This window comes from Trichoderma atroviride, chromosome 5 (genome assembly GCF_020647795.1).
Source record: "Trichoderma atroviride chromosome 5, complete sequence".
Classification (NCBI taxonomy): Eukaryota; Fungi; Ascomycota; class Sordariomycetes; order Hypocreales; family Hypocreaceae; genus Trichoderma; species Trichoderma atroviride.
In genome coordinates this window covers 1,015,665-1,039,164 of record NC_089404.1, presented here as the reverse complement: position 1 = coordinate 1,039,164, position 23,500 = coordinate 1,015,665, and the positions used below count along the sequence as shown (strand labels likewise).

Here is a 23,500-nt window from a genome sequence, read left to right as displayed (position 1 = left end):
CGAAGAAAAAAAAAAAGAGGACGAGACCCGCAGAATCAATCGAAAGGCGCTTCTTCATGTCACGGCGGCGTCCCCACCGGAGATCCATCGGCCATCGGTTGGCGGCCGAGAGCCTGGAAAGACCAGGCCGGATTTTTTTTTTTTTTGTATGGTCTGGCTTGGGAGCAGGTATGTAGTCTAGGTAGTAGGTAGCTGTGTCATGACACATAATTTGCCAGACCGGTGCATGCCGAGCCAGGGCGAGACAATGGCCGGCGTATATAAGATGTTGGCGATGCCCTCGGCTTTTGGCAATGCTACTGCTGGTTACCTTTTTTGGATGTTTGTTTACTCGCAGCTGCAATTACAGTTTGAATTTCAATCTACATCACCTCCATCAGCTTACTACATCTCACACAAGCCGGACCGTCAAGCCATCGAAACCTTCCTAGGCGACTTACACAGCTAGCCATTTACAGGACCTGCTCATCTAAGCTTCTTGACTCGCAACATACAAATACATTCAGCAAGATTATTCATTATACAAGAATCACATTATTCTGCAGAACAGCAAGTTTCGGCATTTGCTTACCAGGCTGGGGTTCAACTCGATTCATTCCAAGTCATCGGCGCCCTTGCAAACCGATCACCAGATCTCGACCTAAGAACGCCCCCCAGACGCAGCCCCTCCTTGGCACAGCGCCCGCATCTATTCTGGAGGGGACCCTTTGTTCACCATTCGTCAGAGCGGCGCTAGGGCTGAAGAGCTGCTGAGACAGAGTTTTGGATAGCAAGTCCAAACGAAATAAGCAATAGGCGAAAGCGGGAGAGAGGAGAAGCTGAGAAGAGCTGAGGGTGCAATAAAAAGCATCGCCGCCCTGGTCTCCCAAAATCGACGTTTTCGTCACGACACCTCGACTATACGCAATCATCACCTCTTTTCTTGCATAGACTACCAAAATGCCCCACCTCGTCGCCAACTTCCTGCGGTCCTCGACAGGACCCATTCCTCACATCAAGGCCGTCTCCAGGTCTCGCAACACATCTCGGAGCAACTCCAGGAGTGCATCGCGCAACACCAGCCCGCATGCCTCTGACAGCGAGGACCGCCATGCTGTCAAGATGCCCGACCTCGCAGAAGCCATTAAGAAGCACCACCGCCTGTCACTGCACTTTGGCCGGTCAAACTCCAAAGAACGCCAGCAGCATGTTCCCTACTCTCCTGTAGTCATTGAGTGGAGCGTGGAGAGCCCGCCGGTTGTCTTCCACGGCAACACGGAGGAGAGCACCGGTGCGCTGGTGTCAGGACAGATCTTCTTGGACATCAAGGAGGAATTGGTGGATGTCGAGAGCTTTGCAGCAACCCTCAAGATGGTCGTCACTCACAAGAGGCCATTCCAGAACAACTGCAACGAGTGCCAGACGCAGACAACCCAGCTGGAGAAGCTGGAGCTTCTGGCTCACCCTATTCCCCTGCGAAAGGGAAAGCACCAATTCCCCTTCTCCATTCTGCTGCCGGGCCACCTGCCAGCTTCCATGGACACTCCTGTTGTTTCCATCTCCTACGTCCTCAACGCTGAGGCCCAATACCTCACTGCTCCTACAGACTCCGAAACCCCAAGCTCAATCTCAACCGCCAAGTTTGATCGAATCATCGACGTTAAGCGAACCCTTCCCGAGCCTCTCTACCCTCACAACTCCGTTCGAGTCTTCCCTCCCACAAACATCAAGGCAGCTGCCAGCTACATTTCCGTCATTCACCCCACAGCCGCCAACAAGATGACCCTCAAGCTCGACGGGCTCATGACCCACAACGAACGAGTCAAGACGGTTGACCTGTGGAAGCTGAAGAAGCTCACCTGGAAGCTCGAGGAGACCATCAAGACAGTCGCTCCCGCCTGCGAGAAGCACAACCCTGGCCTGGCCGAGTCAGCCAACAAGGGCCTGCCCCGAAGCGAGACCCGCGTCATCGGCGAGAAGAGTCTCGTCGACGGATGGAAGTCTGACTACACTGGCAGCGATGGTATCGTCGACATGGAGTTTGAATACTGCGTCAACCAGCTCAAGCAGCACTCGCGCGAACTCAAGTACGCTTGCGATACCAAGACCCAGGACGGCACTGAGGTTACCCACTCTCTGTTGCTGGAGCTGGTCGTATCAAAGGAGTACGCACAGGAGGGCAAGGCACATATCTCACACCAGACTGGCACTGGCCGCATTCTGCGAATGCACTTTGCCGTCGTCTTGACTGACAACGGTGGCCTGAGTGTTAGCTGGGACAACGAGGCTCCTCCTGTCTACGAGGATGTTCCTCCAAGCCCCCCCTGAGTATGCTGAGGACGCGCATCCCATTGAGTACGTTGATCTGGAAGAAATCATTGCTGCTAGAACCACGGCACCCAACAGCCGAAGGGGCAGCCAAGAATTATAACGACCATACGACGATATCATTTCCTCTTCTGAATTGCTTTTGCTTAACTTGCTTTTCGAGCGGCTGGGTTGTTTTTCAACATATTACTACCTATGCATTCAGCATAAACATATACCCCCTTAACGGCGAAGGACAACATATGGCGATTACTGTCTATCTGTTTGGACTTTCTTTTCTTTTGTTGATTTTTTTCTTCCATCTGTTTTTAATCTCTACGACATCATGAACTACAATCAGGCGAGCTGAGAATATACTCGGCCAAACAGTGGCCTCTTTCTTTTATGTTTGGGTTTTGGGTTTTGGGTTTTGGGCGAAGGATACTGGCTACATATCGCGTTCGCAATGAACGGCGGGCTATATAGAAATATATCAGCAAAAAAATAATTGCTTAGTATTTAATTAAAATTATCATCGCTCTTCTACTTCTTCAGTTGCCTTTCTTTCTCTATGTGATGTTCTACTTCGCTGCGTTCTCACATGTCACTCGAAATACGGCCATAAAGGCTGGCATCTTTTCCACGAGTAGGCTATGAACTCCCGTCTGTAGCAACCGAAGCGATGTCGGCCTTTGGGAGAGGATCAGTTACACTCGAATAACTTAGACGCTAAAGCTACGGCGCGATATTGAGGGCGCCTTTACTGCCTAATCAGATTTAGCCGGCAACCGGCAACTTTAAGAAAATAGTAGCAAGGCAGTCTACGACGATGCAAGCCATATTATGTCATTGATTTCACGAGTGTCGCCCTGTTCCTTTTAGCGTCTATCTTGTATCGGCTGATCCTCAGAATCTTGGGCTGATGAGCTGTGGGCTGATGGGCAACGATGTACGGGCAACTCGACTTGACTGAACCGAGGTTGTTGGCTTTAGTTGGACTACGAGTCATCTCAAAGTTCAACTACCGTCCATATTAACCGCTTTCATGCAATAGATAACAAGACATGGGCAGTTCAAAAAGCTTCTTCCCCATGGGGAGTGTTATGACTCTTCGGCACCCCCACAACTTGTATCGGCGTCAATAGTAGCTGGCACCGGAGCGTCTGTGGGGTCGATGCGGGAGACGAGACGAACTCCGAGGAGCGGGGGCTGGAGAAGCGAGGCCGTCATCCTCTACGCCCTATGCTTGGCTAGATGTGATTAATAAGATGTGGTTGCATAATCTCATTTCTAAGCGCCTGGACTAAAGTTTGATGGGAGTGCACATTCGATGCAACACATGTATTGTTTCTATCCAAGCAGCAGTGTTTATAGCTTTAGTAAGCTGCCTTTTCATATGAAGCTTGATCTTTAGGGACTGCTTACTTAAAATCGCTGTTTCGAATGAGCTAAACTAGGCTATTGATGTTGAGAAATGCGAATGTAAACATGAAGATTGTATAGGTTGCATGGATGCCTATAGGTTCTACTTCATTTACACATTACTTGTAAACAAAAATCCATATTGGTCAACTGCATCTTTGCTGTAAGTATTACCATTTGAGAAGCGATAGTTTAGTTACTATAGTACATTGTATTATCACGCATCCGATTCTTTGCTCAACAATCTAGAGTTGTTCGTATAGTGGATTTCTCTACATTCTACAACTAGAATGACATATGGTAGCGTCATGTCGGGATTGGAGTGAAGAAGTGGGAGTTCATGTGTCTCTATGCGCAATATAGACAACAAATGCGAAACAAATATACCTCTGGATGTGGGAAATCTCGAGATAGATGTTTCTCAATCTCAAAAACTGCCGCCGTTGTGGGCTTTGGCTGGTAAACCGCATAGTGCAGACTGCAGAGCACAACTTTGCCCTTGCTCGCCCTTGCCACCAAGTCACTCCACAAGGCTAATGGTGAAAATAGAGATAAGGCTTATGGAAAATGCGCCAATGGATGGAATAGCTCTTATGAAGAAGAAGAACAGGAGAGGTATAAGCATCTAAAGTCTTACGGAGCGTGTACTGGAGAATGTGCAGAAACGGAGCAGGCTACCTGATACACCCAAGGGCGGGGAAGGAATTTACCCAACTCAGCCGACAATTTTCATCAAACTCTTGTAATGGATATACATAAAAAAGATATAGCATCTGACCATCGTAGTCTACCCAATGCATAGCTTGAAATACCCCTTGGCCGTTAATAACCATTTGTATCAGTGAGCTATAGAGTGTAACCAATTACATAATCAGTATATATTCTCAGCATTGAAGTATTACTGTATTTGGTTGATACCTTAGTATCAGTACCAGCTGCAATAGGGCGAGGCTGGACCAATACCGTCGATGGCAACGCCTGCGCGTCTTTGCAATTACGGCCAATGAAAATCTGCAACGTGTCGCTGCATATCCTTATGTCGAGCGGAGAACCCAACTCGTATGTGAGGCCTTTTCTGTTCAAGATGGCATACCCAAATCTCTTGTTTCCTGCGAAATAGCAGATTTTGAAGAAAATTTAAAGACTTTTAATCCCTTAAGATGGGCGGCTCCCCCAGCAAAGACCCTGTGACTCCGTGGTCTAAGGCTGAGATACTGGGGCCTTATGTTGTGACATCTGTGCAGCACGCAAAAGTCGAGTAAGTATCTGATGTTGCAGACTGAACTGTTGATGCAATCTGACATGTTATTAAGCGTGGTATTCCTCCATGGTCTTACCGGCCATAGAGAGAAAACATGGACTGCTGAAGGCGAAACTGAGCCATGGTTAAAAACACTTCTTCCAAAGGACCTCCCGACCGCTAGAATTATAACTTACGGCTATGATGCCGATGTGCTCCATCTAACCCGTGTTGCTGGCCAAAACACAATCCGAGAACACGCAAAGACTCTCATCAATGATCTTAGCGCTCTTCGAACGGACACTGTTGGACGGCCCATCATTTTTGTGGTGCATAGCCTTGGAGGGCTGGTAATCCAGGAAGCTCTCCAAATCTGCACTAATCCGAACGATGAAGCCCAAAGTGATCTTCTTTCGTCTACACGTGGGGTTGCTTTCCTCGGGACGCCACATGCAGGATCTGATCTGGAAAAGTTCGCAACGGCAGTGATAAACATTGTCCGCATCGCTAAAAATCCAAACAAAAAGCTTCTGGGTGTTCTTAGAAGAAATTCAGAGATTCTGGCAAACATTAAAGACGGATTTCTTACCATGGTTATGAGGCGACTTCAAGATCGCCAGAACAGTCTCAGGCCCATCGAGCTTCACGCCTTCATCGAGGAACAACCGGTGGATTTTCTGAAACGCGTAAGGCAAGTTTATACAGATACAATGAACAATATGCTGACATATGATAGCGCGTCGTGGAACCTGATTCGGCGAAAATACCCGGCTACAACTATGACACAATCCCGGCGAATCACATGAACATGACAAAGTTTAGCACAGCGTCCGACCTAGGGTATCAAAGACTTCTGAACAGGCTGAAGCGTTGGATTGGTGATGAAATCAAAGATGGTACGGAGTCACTTTAAATTCGTAGATAAATATACGAACCTTCCAATTAACGAAAGCGATATAGATGATTCGATAAAATCGCAGCACGTGAATCAGCTACGAGAAAAAATCGGAGAGAGGTGCCCAACATTGGATTATTCCAAGTTTTTGCCACAGATTGCACTATCTGATATTGAAGGGTCTTTGGAATGGTTCGTGAATAGCTCGGAATATGGAGCTTGGAAGCGAGCAGACTCTTCCAAACTTTTGATCCATGGTCAGCGTGGGGACGGGAAAACGGTCGCCATGTCCTATGTCCTCAAATGTCTGGATCTGGAACATCCATTTGGGCGGCAGCGAGACATTGCATCCATTTTTTGCTCTTCTAAGAACTCCGAACTAGAGATGGTGTCCTCTCTTGCATGCCAACTCCTTCAGAAAAACAATATTCGTACGACTGTTGAGCGACAGATTGTTCGGATTCTTAAATCAGAGCATGGCGTTCATTTGAGCGATCTATGGAATTTATTGAAGTCTCTTATTGAGACGACTGAACTTGAGACTATCCTTCTCATTGACGGTATTGACAAACTTGATAAACACGAGCGATCATCTTTTTTGAGAAACTTCCACCAGATAGGGCAAGAAGTCGACGGCAAAAGTGTACCTATGCGGGTACTAATCTCTTCAGAAACCAGAGGCGATATAATGGAGGAGCTTGCCCATTATTCGGTTATAGATAGAGACAAAGAACGAAGAGGTACGAGTTTGGAAAAAAGGTTTTAGTGAACCATCTGACTATATCTCTAGAAATCCTAAAAACACTGGCTTTCGAAGAATGGAATGCGAGAGAAACTCGTGTTGAAGACGTTGCGGTCGGCGGGGAGTGGATGGCTTCCCACGAGAAATACCAACTGTGGAGTGAGGGCTCTACCTCATCAGCGCTGTGGCTAGAAGGAAAACCTGGAAGCGGGAAATCGACCCTAGCCAAGCTTATTGTGCACGAATTAGAGAACAGAGAAACCAACTCTAACAGCGTAAACGACGCTATCAATGTCCAGACAAAAAGTCCACAGACTGGAAATCATATTTGGACCTTCAACAACCCCGAAGACAAGAATACTATTATTGCGAGATTCTACTATAGCTTCCGTGGCGGCAATACAGAGACTAGCCACGAACTTATGCTTCGATCGATTGTCTATCAGATTTGGAATAGCAACAGTCGGCTTTATGAACCACTTAAAGAGCGTTACCGAGAATTGCGGGAAAACAGTAACGAACCATTCTGGAGTTATGAGAACCTCAAATTGGTACTGCGATCTCTACAAAAGATTGACTTTCCCCTCACAGTTGTGATAGTGGTTGATGGAATGGATGAGTCAGATAACGATAGGCGAGACGATATTCTCCACTTTCTGCCTGATCTCGTGGATTCTAATAGCAATTGCATCGTGAAGATTTTAATTGCTAGCAGACCTGAGAACGATATTAGTCATCGATTAAAAAAGGCATGCTCGCATCACATTAGACTTCAGGACGTAAACGAAAAGGACATATCGCTAGTGGTGGATAACTGGATTGAACAGATGGAGTCCAGGCGCGGCTGCAAGAGAAGTATTTTCAAAGATATTAGGGACTACGTCATTAAGGAATCTTCAGGAGTTTTCTTGTGGGTGACCCTAGTCTTAAGGGACATGGAGAAATGCCTCGCAAAAGGCGGTTATAGCGAAGGCGACCTTGATGAGAGAGTTCATCGCCTCCCCAAGGAACTCGGCGGGCAGCATGGCTTCTATAAGCAAATGTTATTCTCGTTGAGCGCAAACGGCGAAGACGACATGCATCAAGAAGAGCGAGCACGAAGAATATTCTATTGGGTAACCTTTCCGAAGCGACCTATTTCGATTGCCGAACTTGAGGAGGTGCTGGCAACCCCTCTTTCACAGGAAACAGATTTATCCAAATATGATTTCGCCTACAACAGACCTCATGAGCTAGATCTTGGAATAGTGTCGGCTTGCGGAGGTCTTGTCGAGGTTAGTGCTGTTCTTCTTAGCCCTTTGGCTATTAAGCTAAACAATATGTTTGCAGGTGCGAGACTCAAATTCGACCAGAATCGTTCAGCTGATTCATCAAACTGCTCGAGAGTTTCTACTACAGGAAGCTGCTAAGCCGTACCATCTCATCCCATCTCTAGGGGATATGGAGATGGCAAGCACTTGTTGCCAACTTATCCGTATCGTTTTCACAGGAGCAGTCCCTCAAACTGAGATTGACGACGACTTTTCACAATCTAAAATGTTGGCAGAGCATCTTTCAAGCCATCATCTTCTTGTGTACGCATTGACAAGTTTTACAAAGCATCTAGTTCATTTGGAAGATAATGGTAAAGACGTGTACCTTCAATTTGAAAGCTTCATCGTGGGTCTTTCAGATCGGCGGAATTCCTATGCTTGCCTCTTACTTTCTCAGTGGGCTAAGACGAATTTTCCGAAAATGTCGCACATCGATGTCGACGAGATGATTACGAGATCATGTGTACATGCAGTTCTAGCCCAAGCCGAAGGCACTGAATCTAACAACCTGACTAATATATTGATGGCCCTTCTACCAAACTTGTTGTTCCATGAAGTTGAAGCTGGATACGAATATACAACGGATTTAATGATTATCCATGGCTGTGACCCCAACGCAGGGGATACCAGCGGTCAAACTCCATTATCACTAGCTGCTATACATGGGCATCAGGATATTGTTCTGATGCTGTTGAACAGGGGCAGTGATCTAGAAGCAAGGGACAACAATGGTCAAACTCCATTATCACTGGCTGCTGCAAATGGGCACTGGGGTATTGTTCTGATGCTGTTAGGCAAGGGCAGTGATCGAGAAGCAAGGGATAACAGTGGTCAAACTCCATTATCACTAGCTGCTATACATGAACATTGGGATATTGTTCAGCTATTGTTGAATAGGGGCAGTGACATAGAAGCAAGGGATAACAATGGTCAAACTCCATTATCACTAGCTGCTATACGTGGACATTGGGATATTGTTCAGCTACTGTTGAACAGGGGCAGTGATCTAGAAGCAAGGGATAACAGTGGTAAAACTCCATTATCACTGGCTGCTGCAAATGGGCACCAGGCCGTTGTCGAGCTGCTAGCACAATCTAAATTACCATAAGAGTATTTATTTGGATTCACTGAGAATTGCCCCTAATTTAGAGTATCACAACTACCAGAAGTCTCTTCTTTTGTTAGGTGAAGACGTTGTACCTCTGTACATTTGGAGGTTCATAATTAGACCCCGTGGTCCTAACATAAAGCGAACCATTCACTCAGTGAATTTTAACATCATCTGCTGCAGGATCAGACTTAGTTCATGAAATGATGCGGTTTTTGACCACAACTGCTAACTTATTTCAATCACAAAAACATCTAAGCCGGCGAAAGATTGTCTAAGAGCAGTTATACCAAAGTCATAAGCTTTGGAAATGATATTGACCAATTTCCAAGAAAATCACATTCATCGCAGCACCTAACCCATGTTGTTGTAGAGCATTTTTGTTTGAAAATAATAATTTTCTGAAAACTTTAAATTGAGTAGATCTGTATAAGCAGGAACCGGTAGAGGCTGTTCGAAACTCTAGGGATCAATGAGAGGTGAGATGCGTAGAAGCTAAGAAAGTAATACTATATAACACTGTAATTACGAAAATTATAAACATCATATACTGGTATTTAGAGCCTGCGAATTTAACCACCACGCCGCATCTTCTGATACATACCCCATACGCCTTTGAACAACCCCTCTACCGCATTAGGATCTCCCATGTATCCTTCACCTGGATTTCCACTTTGATCTCTCCACACTCCATCCCCGGACACTCGCCCAAAGATACTTGTGTTTTGGTTCCTTTCGATCCCATCTCTCCACTTCAAACATATTCCAGGACTGTCGACCATGACGTTGATTTCTTGGCTATGGAACCAAGATTGGGTATCCTGGTTACCGCTTCCTTGTACTCCAACGCTGTCATCCGCAATAAGCAGCTTTACGTGACAGGTCCTAGTTCGGAAGCTTTGATGAATTGGGTGGTCTTGATCTTTGCCAACATAGTCGAATATATGTAATAACTTGCGCTCGGGCCCATCTTTCGGAAGGAGAGAAAGGAGGCTTCGCGCAGCTTGTTCATTTGTTCCTCCTTGGCTAGGAATAATCTCCCCAGCATCGTTGTATCCAAAGCATACATAATACGTGACTTCAACGCCGCGTTTCAACGCTGCAGCTAATGCTGGAATGAGCGGCGCAGCATTCAAATCTGGTGTTTGGATAAAAATGCTCTTTTGAGCATTGCGTATAAGAGAGAGCCAGGCCTCATTTTGCGGCACAAAGACGTTTTTAGAGTCGACGTTTCCATAAGGGGGGGCGTGACACCAGGGCTATAGGGACCGGGTATTCCGTGGAAGTTGCTATATATGGTGTCATTTCGTGTCCGTCAGGAATTTCAGGGCCTGTGGGTGGAATTGGGCTCTTGATGGCAAGATTAAGCTGGCGATTTGCAGCCTGAAGTCGGGTTTCGCCCTCTTTGGTGGAATAGCATGACTGCATTCGCGCGATTTCTCCGATCAAGTCAGCATCATAGTGAGGATCTTCCGGTGTATGTTCTGGGAGAGCCGGTTGCGCCTGGCCAGCTGCTGCGATGCGCTGTTGATCTATACCAGCTCCTCGATTCAGGTAAAGAGGCTCTGGACTGGACGTTGGTAGTCCACCTGCGGCCGCTGGAGAATTATGTGAAGGGAGAGGAGGATCCAACTGATGCTTCCAGGTGATCAATGCCGAGTCGTATATGCTGTCGACAATTGGTCCCTCCAGATGCGTCATCATCTCCACGTTGGCGTTGTCCTCCATGTTGTTGCTCATAACTACCGCAAGTTTGCGATCGACCACGCAAAACTTGGCATGTAGGGTGCCCAACACCATTTTGTGCAGGCTTACAACCTCCATATCCAAGTTTGGCACCTCTTCAGGAGCAGGTAGTTGAACATTCTTTGAAGTATAAGTGGACGGTTTCACGCGCTGATGCGGATCAAGCGCACTGGCCGGCGTTGCTTTGTCGTACATCAACTTCACAACTACCCGTTGATTCCTCTCTCCGGCTCGTCTGGACAGCTCAATGAGTGAGTTTCTGATGAGTCTCTGGGCAACCGAAGGCGCCCAGTTGCACGTTATAAAAATGACCTCTGTTTCAGCCCGCACAATGACATTGGAAACATGGCGAATGATGTCCACCAGAGGCGCAATAGCAGTCAATGGCACCGTCCCATGGGAGCCTATCAACGGAGGAGACACCACGTTGGACAGAGGATCCGCATCTAGGCATCGGAGAGAGTCTGCAAATGCCTGGAGGAATAAAGGGCTCGGTGTTGTAGGACCCCATTGGCCACATTGCAGGGCCAAGTTCAGTGTCGCAGGATCTGGCAGTGGTCTATCATCGTCTGGGTTGCGGCGGAGATCTCTATCAAGATTCCCGTACAATTGCTCCACGAACTTTCCAGGCGGTTCTGTCGGATTTGCTGCGAGAAGCGAACTGACTGTATCGGGAGCTTTGCACAGCCTCAGCACGTTTTCAGACACCATTATTGCGGTGCGGGGTTATCGCACAAGAGAGGCTGAGAGAGCGATTAATCTGTAAGAGTAGCTATACACATGCAGACGATTAGATGGAAAAGACAAGAGTTGACGCTCTGTACAACGGTTTTGTTCGAGATAGTTGATGCTCTTGTTTCATTCCAATGCTTGTGTGGGGTTATCGAAACGTCATCGAGCGGCCGTGGCGCCCTAAAACTTGATGCTGCTCTCAACCCGTCAGCATCCCGTCAACCTGGAGTCTGAAGTTGAATGGATTTAGCAGGCTTTAGTGGTTGGAAGTTGCCGGATTGCCGTTTGAGTGTCCCAGAACGTCGCTAGGCTCGCCGAGTTTCCGATCGAGCAAGGCCCCGTGTGGATCTAACAGCCTGGCACTGGGCAGAGGCTTCAGAGCAGTTGAAGAAGACTCTGGAAGAGGGATTCTGATGTTATGAGAGAAGCTGCATCGTGGCAGTGCCTGAAACTGGCTGTTGTTGAAGCATCGCCACGGCTGGAATAGGAAGCTACCCGTTATTGGCCTCGGAATGATCCGTTGTCTTGGCAAGAACACGGTGCATGCATATCCGCGCCCGTGATCCTTGTCTCAGCTACTGTGGCTCACTAGACGTCTCCAGTACGGCGCCGATCCGCGTCATTGAAGAGGCTGGCTCCGCTTTGTAGCCTTGTCAACGTAATTGGGTGGTATTGAATTAAACGTGGAGGACTGGCTGTCGTAGGTGCAAGTGGCGTTGGCTTCAAGAGGCTTCAATTAACACGTGCTAGACACGTTCGCCAGTATCTCGTATGAGACATGCGCCAAGGCGAGGGAGCAAGCCAGGTTTTGTAACTACGGATGAACCATTGCGCAATACTTTCTACGTACTATCTATAAAATGACGTTTGTTGGATCTCAGATCTATTCTTGGCCGTTCGATAGCCGAAAACCAGTCATACGCCACAGTATGCAGCCAGATAACTGAGGCGTTGGCTAGTTTCCACATAAAGGTCACTGCGAGCGTGCCGGCTGCACTTATACAGAACCAATAACGATTCATGCAGCCAAGACTTGAAGCTTTGAATACTACGGCTTGAGCAAATCTTTTTTCATTCATTGATTCAAGCATATAATGATACAAGAGCGACGCAGCTAGTCATTTGATACGAAACAAAGTGGAGGCAGTATCAGAAACCACTAGTGGAGATTGTGAGATTGTGCCAACATATGCACGTGTGAGACTACATAGACCAGAAGTCATAGGCTTACAAGGCTTCCAGAACAAAGGAAGCGAGATAATAATGATGGACTACAAAACGAAAGAATACAACTAGCTGCAGTAGCCGATATTGAAGAAAAAGCAATAATAGGGCCGCCTGGAGAGAGGAGAATACTAGTGCAGGTAGACTTGTCTTTGACCGAATTTGCTCACGAAATAAAAAGTGTTATGACGTATTTAAATCTTAATTATAATGGATAGAGAATTGGCTATGATCTTCTGTATTCATCGATACTGTATACGAAACAATGTAAGGGCGTGCATGCCGATGAAACGCGCATCTGATTCAGGTTTATCAATCGCAGCAGCTAGAGTAAAACTACATGGACGTAGGTTTGGCTTATATAAGCTTTCAAACGAGTACAAAATTAACTGAAGAGTTGGTGCATGCCGGCAGTACTACTAGCAATTGCCTGCGTTTTAAAGCAGGATGTTGAAAACCGCATAATGTGTATTTAGATAATTTCCCAGAGATCTAGTGTTTTAATCTGTGATTGGTAATAAACGATTAGCAGCCAAAGAATCTTGAATATTATAGGCCAAGATGGATTTCTCTTATCATCGTATGATGAATCTAGTCTGCATGCTTATCTCCATTCTTCTCTTGGCTAGTACAAGTTAATTCTCCGTAATGCGTAATACTATACTGACTAACTCTAATTCAGAATTCTTACAAACCACTGTAAATCACAACATGATTAAAGTTTCCATGCAAGTATGAAGTGGACAGATGTGATTGTTAGATGTGATGACGGTGGGGAGCGATAATTCACTTGGGCAATGAAAAGTATATAACTGGTTAATCCAAGTCGCAAAAGAAATTCATAATTTAACTTTATTTGTATATATCCAATGGCCTAAGGAGTGTCCATAATTTGTGTCATAAACTTTATGTTCAGATTGAGCTGTCAAGCAATGCAAGCCGCACAAACTCTTTGTATCAAAAACTCTGATATCCGTCTTTCATCCGACTGGTCTTCTCAAAATTCCCATTTGTCATAAATCGAATGATTTATGGGATAGTAAAGTTGGGGGGGAACGCAGTAGGGGCTGCCATTCTGGTTATCGAACTTGCAGACGGTCTTGGGAGGGCAGTTTCCAGCAAACTATTGGAGGATTTAGTCAAGATATCAATTGAAAGTTATTCAAAAGGTAAACTTACGACCCATTGACCAGCAGTGCTGCACACTTGCCATCCCTGATCATTGGGAAGGCAGGCGTAGGTGGCGGGCTTGCAGCCGTGAGGAGGAGGAGGAGGCTTGTAGCCGGGGCTGGCAGTGGCCACGGAAGCGATGGCAACAATAGCGAGAGTGGTGAACTTCATGATGAAAGACTTTTAAAAGAAACTTGTCTTGTAGATTTTTAGTTGAAGATGTAGAAGAGATGTGGATGCTTGTTGTGCTGATGATGAGATAGAAGTGAGGGCATCTAGAGGCAGATATCCAGGCCTTTATATACTCAAAATTTCAGTCTAGATCCTCCATTGAATCTCGAGATGGAATAAACCATCGGTCGAGTCTTAGGTCCCAACGCCTTGAAGGATCATGCCATGTATGTCTCAGGCAAGGGAGACGTAGGTGGCTGCTGAATGCCTTCGTATCCTCCACGCTATACGAGAAGCCTCATGCTCGAATACGAAGTGACGCTTACTTTTCAACCACTTACAGTCAAGGCCCATTGCTAGCTACATATCACATACATGAAATAGCTTCAGCGTCTCAATTATACGGTGCCAGCTGTCAAAGCTAAGTCGCACCTCGGGCGAATGCCTTGTTATTTGCGAACAGTGAGATTGAACCTGCTGCAGCGACCTATCAGCACTTGAAGGATGAGCATTCCGAGGTTTGCCAAGCTACAATACGAGTGATCGGCGGAACAGTAAGAAAGCCTACTTTGCTACCCGTCAGCGACACCCGATGTGAAAAACACCAACACTCAATTCAACGCCTTAGACCGTGACGGCGCCGCTCTAGAAAGTGGCAATTCCCGCGCATCCATCGCACAGCCAGCGGCCTAACCAGCGCCATCATCTCCCTAGCACCATGTCTCCATTGAAAATGCCAGCTGTCTCGCGTCCTAAGATTCGTTTAGTTCAAGCAAGGAGCGTGCGGCTGAACGCCATAGCGCAGCTCCTCTTAGAAAACCCCATGGGAGCCTAAAAAAAGCAACATTAGCCGGTTGTCGCTAGCACCAATGAGACGATCGAAGCCGGTTGGTTTTTAGTTTCTCGCTGTCATAGAAGCTCGACAATTCCTCAGCCCTACAATGCCAAGCCGGTCGTGTGATTCAGTTGCCAAAGTGCGGTGTAAGACAGGCATTGATGAACGACAACAGGCGGGGATGACATGGCCTGAGCTGGCCTTTGTCGGTCGATCGGCCGGAGGTCTAGGCCCCATTCGTGCCGGATCCTGGAGGAGTCCCTTGTTTTCGTCGGTGAGACGGAGTGTGGAGATGATTGGCCGATTCTAGTGGGCGCCATCTGCTTGCCGTTTGTGGAGGCGGAGTCGCATTGTGCTCCAAGAACCTGAGGGGGCTCCGGAGCTACGGCATTGAGTTTGAAGCATTTTCGCGGAGAGGTGGCGATGTCTCACGGGAGAGATTCTCCAGGAATGCTAACTTTTCAGTCAAAAGGACCGACGAGCGAAGCCATCGAAGCCATCAAAGCACTTAAAAAACAACAATTGTCCGAAGTTAGCACGCGTCTTGCCACAATTCCATGGCCGAACCATTTTTAGACAATGAAAGGCTGGAATCGCGGACTCGGACGATCTCTTTGCCCCTTTCTTGTTACACAGCCAAGCTAGAGGGATTCACCTGAGGATCCATCTAGGTTGAGGCTGATCCCATTCCACCGTCGGCGATTCATAGATGAAGTAAAAGACCGATGGGGTCAAAGGAACCAGAGTAGCCTAGAAACCCCTCAATACCATTCATTCTCGTGTAAAGCGTTGTTACATAATTCGATTACCTTTTGTTTGTGTAAGCTTAGAAGTGAACTCAAATCCACTTAAACGTAGGTTTTCACGCGCTCACGATGTCTCACGATTTTATCAAATCATTCCCCGTAGTAAATGTGAGCTGTACTGTAATAGTACCTTGTTCATAAAGTTCATCGGATCTTGCGGACGATCAAATCGATCGAGCTCTTAGATGTCTTTCTCCAGGTGGATCACGGAACACTCCGAGCCCCACTGGATGTCTTACAATCTCTGGTATAGACCATATGAAACAATAATCACGAGTAGCTGGGCGCTACTGATACTTAGGTTGGGAATGATTGAGAAAAGTAGTACAGGAAAATTTTCAGAAAATTCTCTTTTGAGAATGATCATTATTAAGATGAGTTCAATGCCTTAATCTCAATTATCTGTACCTAGTGCAGCGAACCTAGCAACATCAGGGCTTGTTTATTCTTGTACCGGTGCCGATACTCGGATTGGAAATAGCGATAAAAAGATGCCTCGTGCTGGACTAGGTCCTCCCAGAGAATATATCGAAGAGTGTTGTAGTGGACTGTCTCTGCACAGTTAAAAAAAAAAAAAAAAAAAAGAAGGAACCACAATCGCAGATTTTGCCTCCAAAGTTCTATTTCGTAAGATAGTCTCTAGAGCTCTTTTCCTGCCACTAGAGTTTCCTTGGAGATATAAAACTCGCGAGAAGCGCTCGGCTTTAACCACTCTTTGCATTGGTCATACGCCTACTCCCATTCCACGGAACTTTCATGTTCTTTCGAAATTTTACTGTGACTTGGGTTATTGAAGCAAAGAGTAGCTTGAGACTCTATAAATAATAGTGTTAGTTAAGTTTATAACGTGGCGTGAGGGAAAAGTAGCACCTCTCATCTCATCATGTTCAATATATGGTAACCCACCAAAAATTTCTTTGATGTGATCCCGAGGTTGACTTGCCAGCAAAGCTTTCATGTTTAAGTTTCGCTGCCGTAAACGATCCACAAATGTACGAATTCCCTTGATGAATTCGCCTGTATCATCCTCGATGTTTTCTAATCCATCAACAATGACCAACAACTGTCTGTCAGGCTCATTAGTTAGGACCGTCATCAATGCAGCCCAAAGTATGCCAGCTGGAGCACCGATGACTTTATTTAACCACATGTCTGTAGAGGCTTTGAAGCGCTCTGATTCTGTAATGTAGTCTTTTTCTCCTCCATGTATAACCTGAACAAGGTCTCGAAGGAATCTTTTGAAAATTGCTTTTTGCTTGTCTTTTGGTGAATGGCGAATAAATTGATAGAGGAAAGTGAGAACGAAATGAGAGACAATCGGGGTTTTACGCATTCGAGAGGAACAGAAATAGTATAGAATAGTTCGTTGCGTCTTTGGAGAACTTCTGTTCACAATATATGATGCGATATGACGTATGTTGCATTCGGGCGGTCCATATAACGATAAAATCTGGGAGTCGGAGGCAGATTCCCAATGCTGAAAGTTCAGACTTTTGAATATCCAGCTGAATTCCGGCCGATCATAGTCCAGGAGCGGTACATTGGATGGTAATGCGATACCATGCTGCTCTTGAATAATTGACTGCAGTATCTGTAAGATCTGTTCTACAGAAACAGATTCTATGAACAGTTGGAGAGTATTGTGTACCGCTTTAAGATGTTAGCCTCAATTTTCCATTTTTCGGCCTCAAAACTAGTGGACCGTGGACCATAACAGTTCAAAATAGCTCGAAATGATCATGGCTTGAACAATCCAACAGACCTCATCCCTCCGAGAGAGTGCAATAGACATGTACACTTCTTTATCTAAGAGTATAAGCAATAAATAAGAGCCTTAGGACGTACATGAGAATCGTTTCATGATGGCATCACAAGCAGTGTCTGCAAATTTAAGAAGGCAGTTGGTAACTGTCGTATAGTCATCGTCAATCTGAGAGAATTTGATGAGGTCTAAGTGAGTCCGGTGGATCGGCTTTATGTAGCCTCCCTCTTCTTCCCAGGATCGTCCGTGGGTAGCAGACGCAGTGTCTACTAGTTTGATACATGGCTCCGCTGATTTCCACTGGCCATTACTCTGTAAATGCTCTTAGTGGTAGCTTTCCTAACGAGGGATATGTAACCTACTCCTCTTTGAGCAGTTGGTGATTCCTTCGTTTCGTAGAAAGAATAAATTTTTGAATCGCGAAAAATGAAAACTTTGCGAAAACCATTTCTATAAACTCGCAGAATATCAGATGAAGCACACAGCTGTTCGATAAAGAATCGATTGGGGCGTCCTTCGACTCTGGGGGTCCATTGACTGATTGGCATTCCCTGGTTAGGCACGCCGAAAAAGAGCATTCCATATATCGATTTGAAGTTTGCCTTGTCCGAATCATCACCATCGTTCATTCGAATCAGTGCATATCATGACGTCAGTTCACAGGTTCTTATATAAGAGGGTCGAACTCACTGCTTTGATGATGATGCCGCCTAGGCTGTGTCCAATAAGTATGAGTGGCCTTTCAGGGTTTGTAGTCGATATTTCGGATCTTTTAAGCCGTGGATAGCTTCTCATACTCTTGATCTTCTCCTGGAACTCATTGGCTAGATCATCTAGATTGGCGAAAGATGTACTACCATCGATTTGAGTATCGTAGCCGTATATCAGAATTCTCATGTTGGGAATGTCGTGAGAAAGTGAGTCACGCAGCCACATGTGTGACCCATTGTTTTCCTTGAACGATTCAAAGGCGTGACTTCCAAGCCCAGATACTGCAATTAGACTGAATTGGTTCGTCAACTTGTGGTCTTCCGAAGAAATAGTGTTCACACTGACTCAATGGTACACTCGGCGTCGCTTCTTGAGTGTAACGGAGTTAGCCCCCTGAAATGCGTATCAAAGAAGAGAGTAATCTTTCCACGGTCGTTCCATTGGTTCTCATTGGTTGAAAATCTCCACTCAGTCTGATTTGGCTGTTTAGACAAGCTTCTTGGAATCCTCGAGAATTCCAAACTTGCGATTTTCTCTCCGTGCCGAGATGGGTCGTCTGCGAGAGAATCAATGTGGACTGTGATATCGTCCTCCAGCGGTAAAGCTTCCTTAACAAGCTTTTTCACATCATGCTGTTCAAGCCTAGACGGTATACCTCGTAGTCTATACACCACTGATCTAGGGGTAGCATCTAGAGGGGATACTCGTGGCTTAGTTGTTTGGACATTCGTCTTAGCAATGTCACCGTTTCGGAAGTGTTGTATAAGTAATGGGATAGAGATCGTTGCTATCAACATAAGAATAATGGAAATCCATGACATGGAATCTCCAAGCACTTCCATTTTATACTCAGCCTTATAGTTATCATTAAGGTTGGCATATTCCCCAACGGTTGCAAATAATTTGACCAAGACAATTTTCTGCAGTGCCTTTTGTCCTTTATAGTTGTTGTTGGCCAGTGAGTTGGTGATCGAGTACAGCTGCGTTTACGAGGTCGGCGGAAAACCACGCTTACCAGTTGTAAACCCCGCACCTGTGCGACGAGAGGGCTGACTGTCAGAGCCAAGCATGTAGTATTTACTCTGCGTCCAATTGAAGATGCCTGCATTTGTGGATTGCGGGGTTGAAAAGACTGTATTCACGAGGCTGCGTGCTGTCGCGACATTTTACATCTGTAACTATCAATTATGCTAGTCAGTTATATGTCTACAAATACTATCAACTGATAACTAAAACATTTTGAATTTCACGGAGGAGCTACAATGGACATGTCGTTGACTTTAGCGGAACTTACTGGGAGGTAGGTAATTGTGTAAGCTCTTGGGTTATGTACAGTAACACTTTGGGATCCACCAGCTAGCCCAGTCTACGGGTCAGTAAGTATTGCAAATACTATGAATCACGATGCAAAAGTAATAAGAAGTTATTGAGAGTGGGAATGACTGACCAGAGCAGAAAGAGAAACAATTGCTGAAGTCTATGAATCTCTAAAAGTATAAAGTATATATGTATGTATTAGGATTGCTCCACCATGCTGCCGACCAATATCATATGATGATCTACACAATACATACCTAGGTAGGAAACTTGGGTGATACGCATTAATCGCATTGTTACCTTGTAAATCTGGAATTGAAGGGCACCTCGGCATGATTTCTGAGAAAAACTGTGTGGGATGTACTAAAGCTTCGGTTATAGTTGTAGTAATCCTTTTCGTTACAGGAAACACCTTTATTAAAGTGACTAGTCTGGAGTTGTCATCCTAAGCGTCTGCAGTTGCCCAGTTATTAGTGCCTCTGAACCCCTCCATTCGCCGCTATGTACAACTCAAAACTTCCACCATTACACTATGCTCTAGCAAAACAAAGCAAAGCCTATTCTCATGAGAGGCCTCATCGAATCGCAATTACGTCTCGGCCCACGATCTGGTGTGCCGACGGATAGGACGAGTAAACTGCCGACCCTTGGCATTATAGCGGCAAAAACAAGGCACCAGCAGCGCTTCTACCCACATTTTCGGTATGTGCCTAATGTGACGGATAAAGGCCTTTCTGCATCAGTGACCAAAACTTTTACCTTCTCTGGCTTCCTCGTAATGGTTTAGTCGCCATGTCGTGTTGCGGGGGAAATCCGGGAAAGGACGGCAATTATTGTATCTCGCCGAACTCAACTCTTGATCTCAACAAGATGGCTGCCCAAAGACGGTGACTAAAAATTATCCGTCGGTAGACTTTATAGTGAATATGAGTTGAGTTTCTCGCCTTTGTCATGGATAGTGATTTTACCGTCGGTTTTGCTTCAAGCTCCGAAATAGTCATGGTAGGTTCCATTAGAACTATAGAATGTGTGCAGTGTTACATTATGCACCCCATAGAAAAGGGCTGCTGTTGAAGAAAAAGGCCCTTTTGACTCTAGCTAGGTTCTCTGTCATTCGATATTGAACGTCATTCACGCTTTATAGACTATCTGTGACACGCAGCTCTGCAGTACGAATTGGGCAGTTTGACATGGCAACCCTGTTACTGACAATTTCCCGCCGGGAGAGCCCAAGGGATTGACGATCATGACTTCTAATGGAAAGTGCGGATAAAACAGCCAGCCATCATTCGCGATATAGAACGGTATAAATAGGCCACCCACTTCCCTATCTTTTAATGATTCTTGGGAATAGAGGCAGGCCTCTGGCGCCAACCGTAACAATGGCCAAGTTCAACCTCCAAGCCCTCCTCGTAGGGCTCCTCGCCACAAATGCTTCCGCAGCTCTAGACGGAAGCCGGTATCTGTGGTATACCTCTCCCGCCACAGACTGGGAGACTGGCGTTCTTCCCATTGGAAACAGTCGCCTCGGCGCGGCCATCTTCGGAGGCGCCAACGAAGTCGTCACCATCAACGAAGATACCCTGTGGGATGGCCCGCTGCAGAATCGCATCCCTGCAAATGGGCTTGCTGCTCTGCCAAAGGTCCGCCAGATGCTGGAAGCTAACAGCCTGACTGCGGCGGGCAATCTCGTTTTGAGTCAGATGACTCCTCCTATTTCGGGCGAGAGACAATTTAGCTATTTTGGCAATCTGAATCTCAACTTTGGACATTCTTCGGGTGGGATATCGAATTATATCCGCTCGCTTGACACGCGACAGGGCAACTCCAGCGTGTCATACACATACAACGGAGTCACGTACACGTATGTACTTCAAAAGAAGAAAAGTCAAGTGTTGTATGCTAACATCTTGCTCATTTAGTCGTGAATACGTTGCGAGTACCCCAGCTGGTGTCATCGCAGCTAGGTTCACAGCCAGCAAAGCCGGTGCTTTGAGCGTCAGTGCTACATTCTCGAGAATCTCAAACATTCTGAGCAATGTGGCATCAACATCTGGGGGTGCCAATACTTTGACCTTGCAAGGGTCCAGTGGGCAAGCTGCTTCAGACAACCCCATTCTGTTTACTGGCACAGCTCAGTTTGTAGCCAGCGGAGGTAATCTTTCATCCTAAGACAGTGAACTCAATCATTTCAATGCTGATTCGCAACATCAATAGCTACTTTCAGTACATCTGGAGGCACCCTCACCATCAGCGGCGCAACCACCATCGACGTCTTTATCGACGTCGAGACAAGCTATCGCTACCCCTCAGCCAGCGATCTCGCCGCTCAAGTCAACAGCAAACTCAGCGCAGCAGTATCGCAGGGCTTCCAGAAAATCCACGACGGAGCCATCGCCGACGCCAGCGCTCTCCTGGGCCGCGCCAACATCAACCTCGGCACATCTCCCAACGGCCTCGCCAGCCTTTCTACAGACCAGCGTGTCAAGAATGCTCGCAGCAGCTTCAATGACCCGCAGCTTGCGGTTCTTGCGTGGAACTATGGGCGTCATTTGCTTGTTGCCTCTTCTCGCAATACTTCTGCTGCTATTGATATGCCTCCTAATTTGCAAGGTGTCTGGAATAACCAGACAAGTGCACCTTGGGGAGGAAAGTTCACAATTAACATTAATACCGAGATGAATCTCTGGCCTGCTGGTCAGACTAATCTCATTGAGACTCAGCTGCCGCTCTTTGATCTCATGAAAGTGGCTCAGCCCCGGGGTCAGCAGATGGCTCAGGATCTCTATGGCTGCAACGGTACTGTCTTCCACCACAACTTGGATGTTTGGGGAGACCCAGCACCAACGGATAATTATACTTCGAGCACCATGTGGCCAATGGGAGCAACATGGTTGGTGCAGCATATGATTGAGCAGTACCGCTTCGGCGGTGACTTGAATCTCCTTCGAAGTGCAACCTACCCCTATCTCCTTGACATTTCCAAGTTTCTCCAATGCTACACATTCACTTGGCAGGGGAATCTCGTCACCGGTCCGTCTCTCTCTCCCGAGAATACGTACGTCGTGCCCAGCAACGCCACTGTCTCTGGCCAACAGGAGCCCATGGATCTGGCCCCTGAGATGGACAACCAGCTTATGCGAGATGTCATGAAGGGTATCATTGAAGCAGCCGCTGCTCTTGGCATCTCCAGCAGCGACAGTAATGTCCAGGCCGCCACCAACTTCATCCCGCAGATTCGAACTCCTCGCATTGGCTCTTATGGCCAGATCCTGGAGTGGAGATATGAATACGGCGAGACCGACCCTGGCCACCGCCATCTTTCTCCCATGTACGGCCTTCATCCATCCAACCAATTCTCACCTCTTGTCAATACTACGCTCAGTGCAGCTGCCAAGGCCCTTCTCGATCATCGCGTCGCCAGCGGCTCCGGTAGTACAGGTTGGAGCCGCACATGGCTGATGAACCAGTACGCTCGTCTCTTCTCCGGAGCTGACGTGTGGAAGCATCTTGTCGCCTGGTTCGCCGAGTACCCCACGCCTAATCTCTGGAACACAAATGATGGGTCTACTTTCCAGATCGATGGCAACTTTGGCTTAACAAGTGGATTGACGGAGATGCTGCTGCAGAGCCAGACTGGTACAGTTCATCTTCTGCCAGCTCTGCCTGGATCTAACATCCCCACTGGAAGTGCCCAGGGATTGATGGCTAGGGGTGGCTTTGAGGTAGACATTAACTGGTCAGGTGGAAGTTTGACAAGTGCAACCGTAACATCTACGCGTGGAGGATCGTTAACATTGAGGGTGGCTGGTGGACAGAGCTTCAAGGTCAATGGGGCTACCTACTCGGGGTCTATTCAGACGACTTCGGGGACGAAGTACTCCATCACTGTCTGATGGTGATGCACCGAATCTTTCTCCTACATAGTGAAATAGTTTTGTGCTGTCTTGTATCAAGGCGCATTTGCATATAATTTGTTTAAGTCAAATCGCTGACGTGCTATCGCTCCATTGACAAAAG

The 23,500-nt window shown here is 46.6% G+C and overlaps 8 protein-coding genes across 9 annotated transcripts; 4 read left to right on the top strand and 4 right to left on the bottom strand.

The window, feature by feature from the left end:
- Window positions 1–266: 266 nt before the first annotated feature.
- On the top strand, window positions 267–2,831 carry TrAtP1_009544 (uncharacterized protein). Its single transcript, XM_014091356.2, has one exon. The coding sequence runs from the start codon at window positions 940–942 to the stop codon at window positions 2,305–2,307; it is 1,368 nt and encodes a 455-aa protein (XP_013946831.2). The 5' UTR covers window positions 267–939; the 3' UTR covers window positions 2,308–2,831.
- A 2,037-nt stretch (window positions 2,832–4,868) lies between these two features.
- On the top strand, window positions 4,869–6,609 carry TrAtP1_009543 (uncharacterized protein; the record flags this gene model as incomplete). The annotated part of the gene is made up of 4 exons (XM_014091357.2): window positions 4,869–4,966; window positions 5,022–5,634; window positions 5,685–5,844; window positions 5,909–6,609. The coding sequence occupies 4 exons, from the start codon at window positions 4,869–4,871 to the stop codon at window positions 6,607–6,609; spliced, it is 1,572 nt and encodes a 523-aa protein (XP_013946832.2).
- A 104-nt stretch (window positions 6,610–6,713) lies between these two features.
- TrAtP1_009542 (uncharacterized protein) lies at window positions 6,714–9,006 on the top strand (the record flags this gene model as incomplete). Its single annotated transcript, XM_066114333.1, has 2 exons — window positions 6,714–7,859; window positions 7,915–9,006. The coding sequence occupies 2 exons, from the start codon at window positions 6,714–6,716 to the stop codon at window positions 9,004–9,006; spliced, it is 2,238 nt and encodes a 745-aa protein (XP_065970429.1).
- A 379-nt stretch (window positions 9,007–9,385) lies between these two features.
- On the bottom strand, window positions 9,386–12,232 carry TrAtP1_009541 (uncharacterized protein). Its single transcript, XM_014091359.2, has one exon. The coding sequence runs from the start codon at window positions 11,461–11,463 to the stop codon at window positions 10,225–10,227; it is 1,239 nt and encodes a 412-aa protein (XP_013946834.2). The 5' UTR covers window positions 11,464–12,232; the 3' UTR covers window positions 9,386–10,224.
- Window positions 12,233–13,548: 1,316 nt separating this feature from the next.
- On the bottom strand, window positions 13,549–14,129 carry TrAtP1_009540 (uncharacterized protein). The gene is made up of 2 exons (XM_014091545.2): window positions 13,888–14,129; window positions 13,549–13,831 (listed from the first exon to the last, which is right to left on the bottom strand). The coding sequence occupies exons 1-2, from the start codon at window positions 14,047–14,049 to the stop codon at window positions 13,706–13,708; spliced, it is 288 nt and encodes a 95-aa protein (XP_013947020.2). The 5' UTR covers window positions 14,050–14,129; the 3' UTR covers window positions 13,549–13,705.
- A 1,946-nt stretch (window positions 14,130–16,075) lies between these two features.
- TrAtP1_013361 (uncharacterized protein) lies at window positions 16,076–17,902 on the bottom strand. 2 transcript variants are annotated; one of them, XM_066115886.1, is made up of 4 exons: window positions 17,815–17,902; window positions 17,536–17,764; window positions 16,561–17,340; window positions 16,076–16,505 (listed from the first exon to the last, which is right to left on the bottom strand). In XM_066115886.1, exons 2-4 carry the CDS (start codon window positions 17,549–17,551, stop codon window positions 16,423–16,425), a joined length of 879 nt encoding a protein of 292 aa, XP_065970427.1. In that variant the 5' UTR covers window positions 17,552–17,764; window positions 17,815–17,902; the 3' UTR covers window positions 16,076–16,422. The 2 variants fall into 2 exon arrangements, with proteins under 2 accessions (XP_065970427.1, XP_065970428.1); XM_066115887.1 differs by lacking the exons at window positions 17,536–17,764; window positions 17,815–17,902 and having other exon boundaries at window positions 16,561–17,478.
- TrAtP1_009539 (uncharacterized protein) lies at window positions 17,896–19,130 on the bottom strand. Its single transcript, XM_014091360.2, has 2 exons — window positions 18,509–19,130; window positions 17,896–18,455 (listed from the first exon to the last, which is right to left on the bottom strand). Exons 1-2 carry the CDS (start codon window positions 19,003–19,005, stop codon window positions 18,110–18,112), a joined length of 843 nt encoding a protein of 280 aa, XP_013946835.2. The 5' UTR covers window positions 19,006–19,130; the 3' UTR covers window positions 17,896–18,109.
- Window positions 19,131–20,862: 1,732 nt separating this feature from the next.
- On the top strand, window positions 20,863–23,376 carry TrAtP1_009538 (uncharacterized protein; the record flags this gene model as incomplete). Its single annotated transcript, XM_014091361.2, has 3 exons — window positions 20,863–21,344; window positions 21,403–21,635; window positions 21,698–23,376. The coding sequence occupies 3 exons, from the start codon at window positions 20,863–20,865 to the stop codon at window positions 23,374–23,376; spliced, it is 2,394 nt and encodes a 797-aa protein (XP_013946836.2).
- Between the last annotated feature and the right edge of the window lie 124 nt (window positions 23,377–23,500).

What these genes read in the sequence shown, in the direction of transcription:
- TrAtP1_009541 (XM_014091359.2), bottom strand. Translation starts at nt 11,463, where the DNA reads ATGGTGTCTGAAAACGTGCTGAGGCTGTGCAAAGCTCCCGATACAGTC.
- TrAtP1_009544 (XM_014091356.2), top strand. Translation starts at nt 940, where the DNA reads ATGCCCCACCTCGTCGCCAACTTCCTGCGGTCCTCGACAGGACCCATT.
- TrAtP1_013361 (XM_066115886.1), bottom strand. An exon ending in TGAACATGATGAGATGAGAG is followed by an intron (nt 16,506 to 16,560) that starts GTGCTACTTTTC and finishes TATTATTTATAG; the next exon opens with AGTCTCAAGCTACTCTTTGC.
- TrAtP1_009539 (XM_014091360.2), bottom strand. Translation starts at nt 19,005, where the DNA reads ATGGAAGTGCTTGGAGATTCCATGTCATGGATTTCCATTATTCTTATG. An exon ending in GACGCCGAGTGTACCATTGA is followed by an intron (nt 18,456 to 18,508) that starts GTCAGTGTGAAC and finishes GAACCAATTCAG; the next exon opens with TCTAATTGCAGTATCTGGGC.
- TrAtP1_009540 (XM_014091545.2), bottom strand. Translation starts at nt 14,049, where the DNA reads ATGAAGTTCACCACTCTCGCTATTGTTGCCATCGCTTCCGTGGCCACT. An exon ending in GCACTGCTGGTCAATGGGTC is followed by an intron (nt 13,832 to 13,887) that starts GTAAGTTTACCT and finishes ATCCTCCAATAG; the next exon opens with TTTGCTGGAAACTGCCCTCC.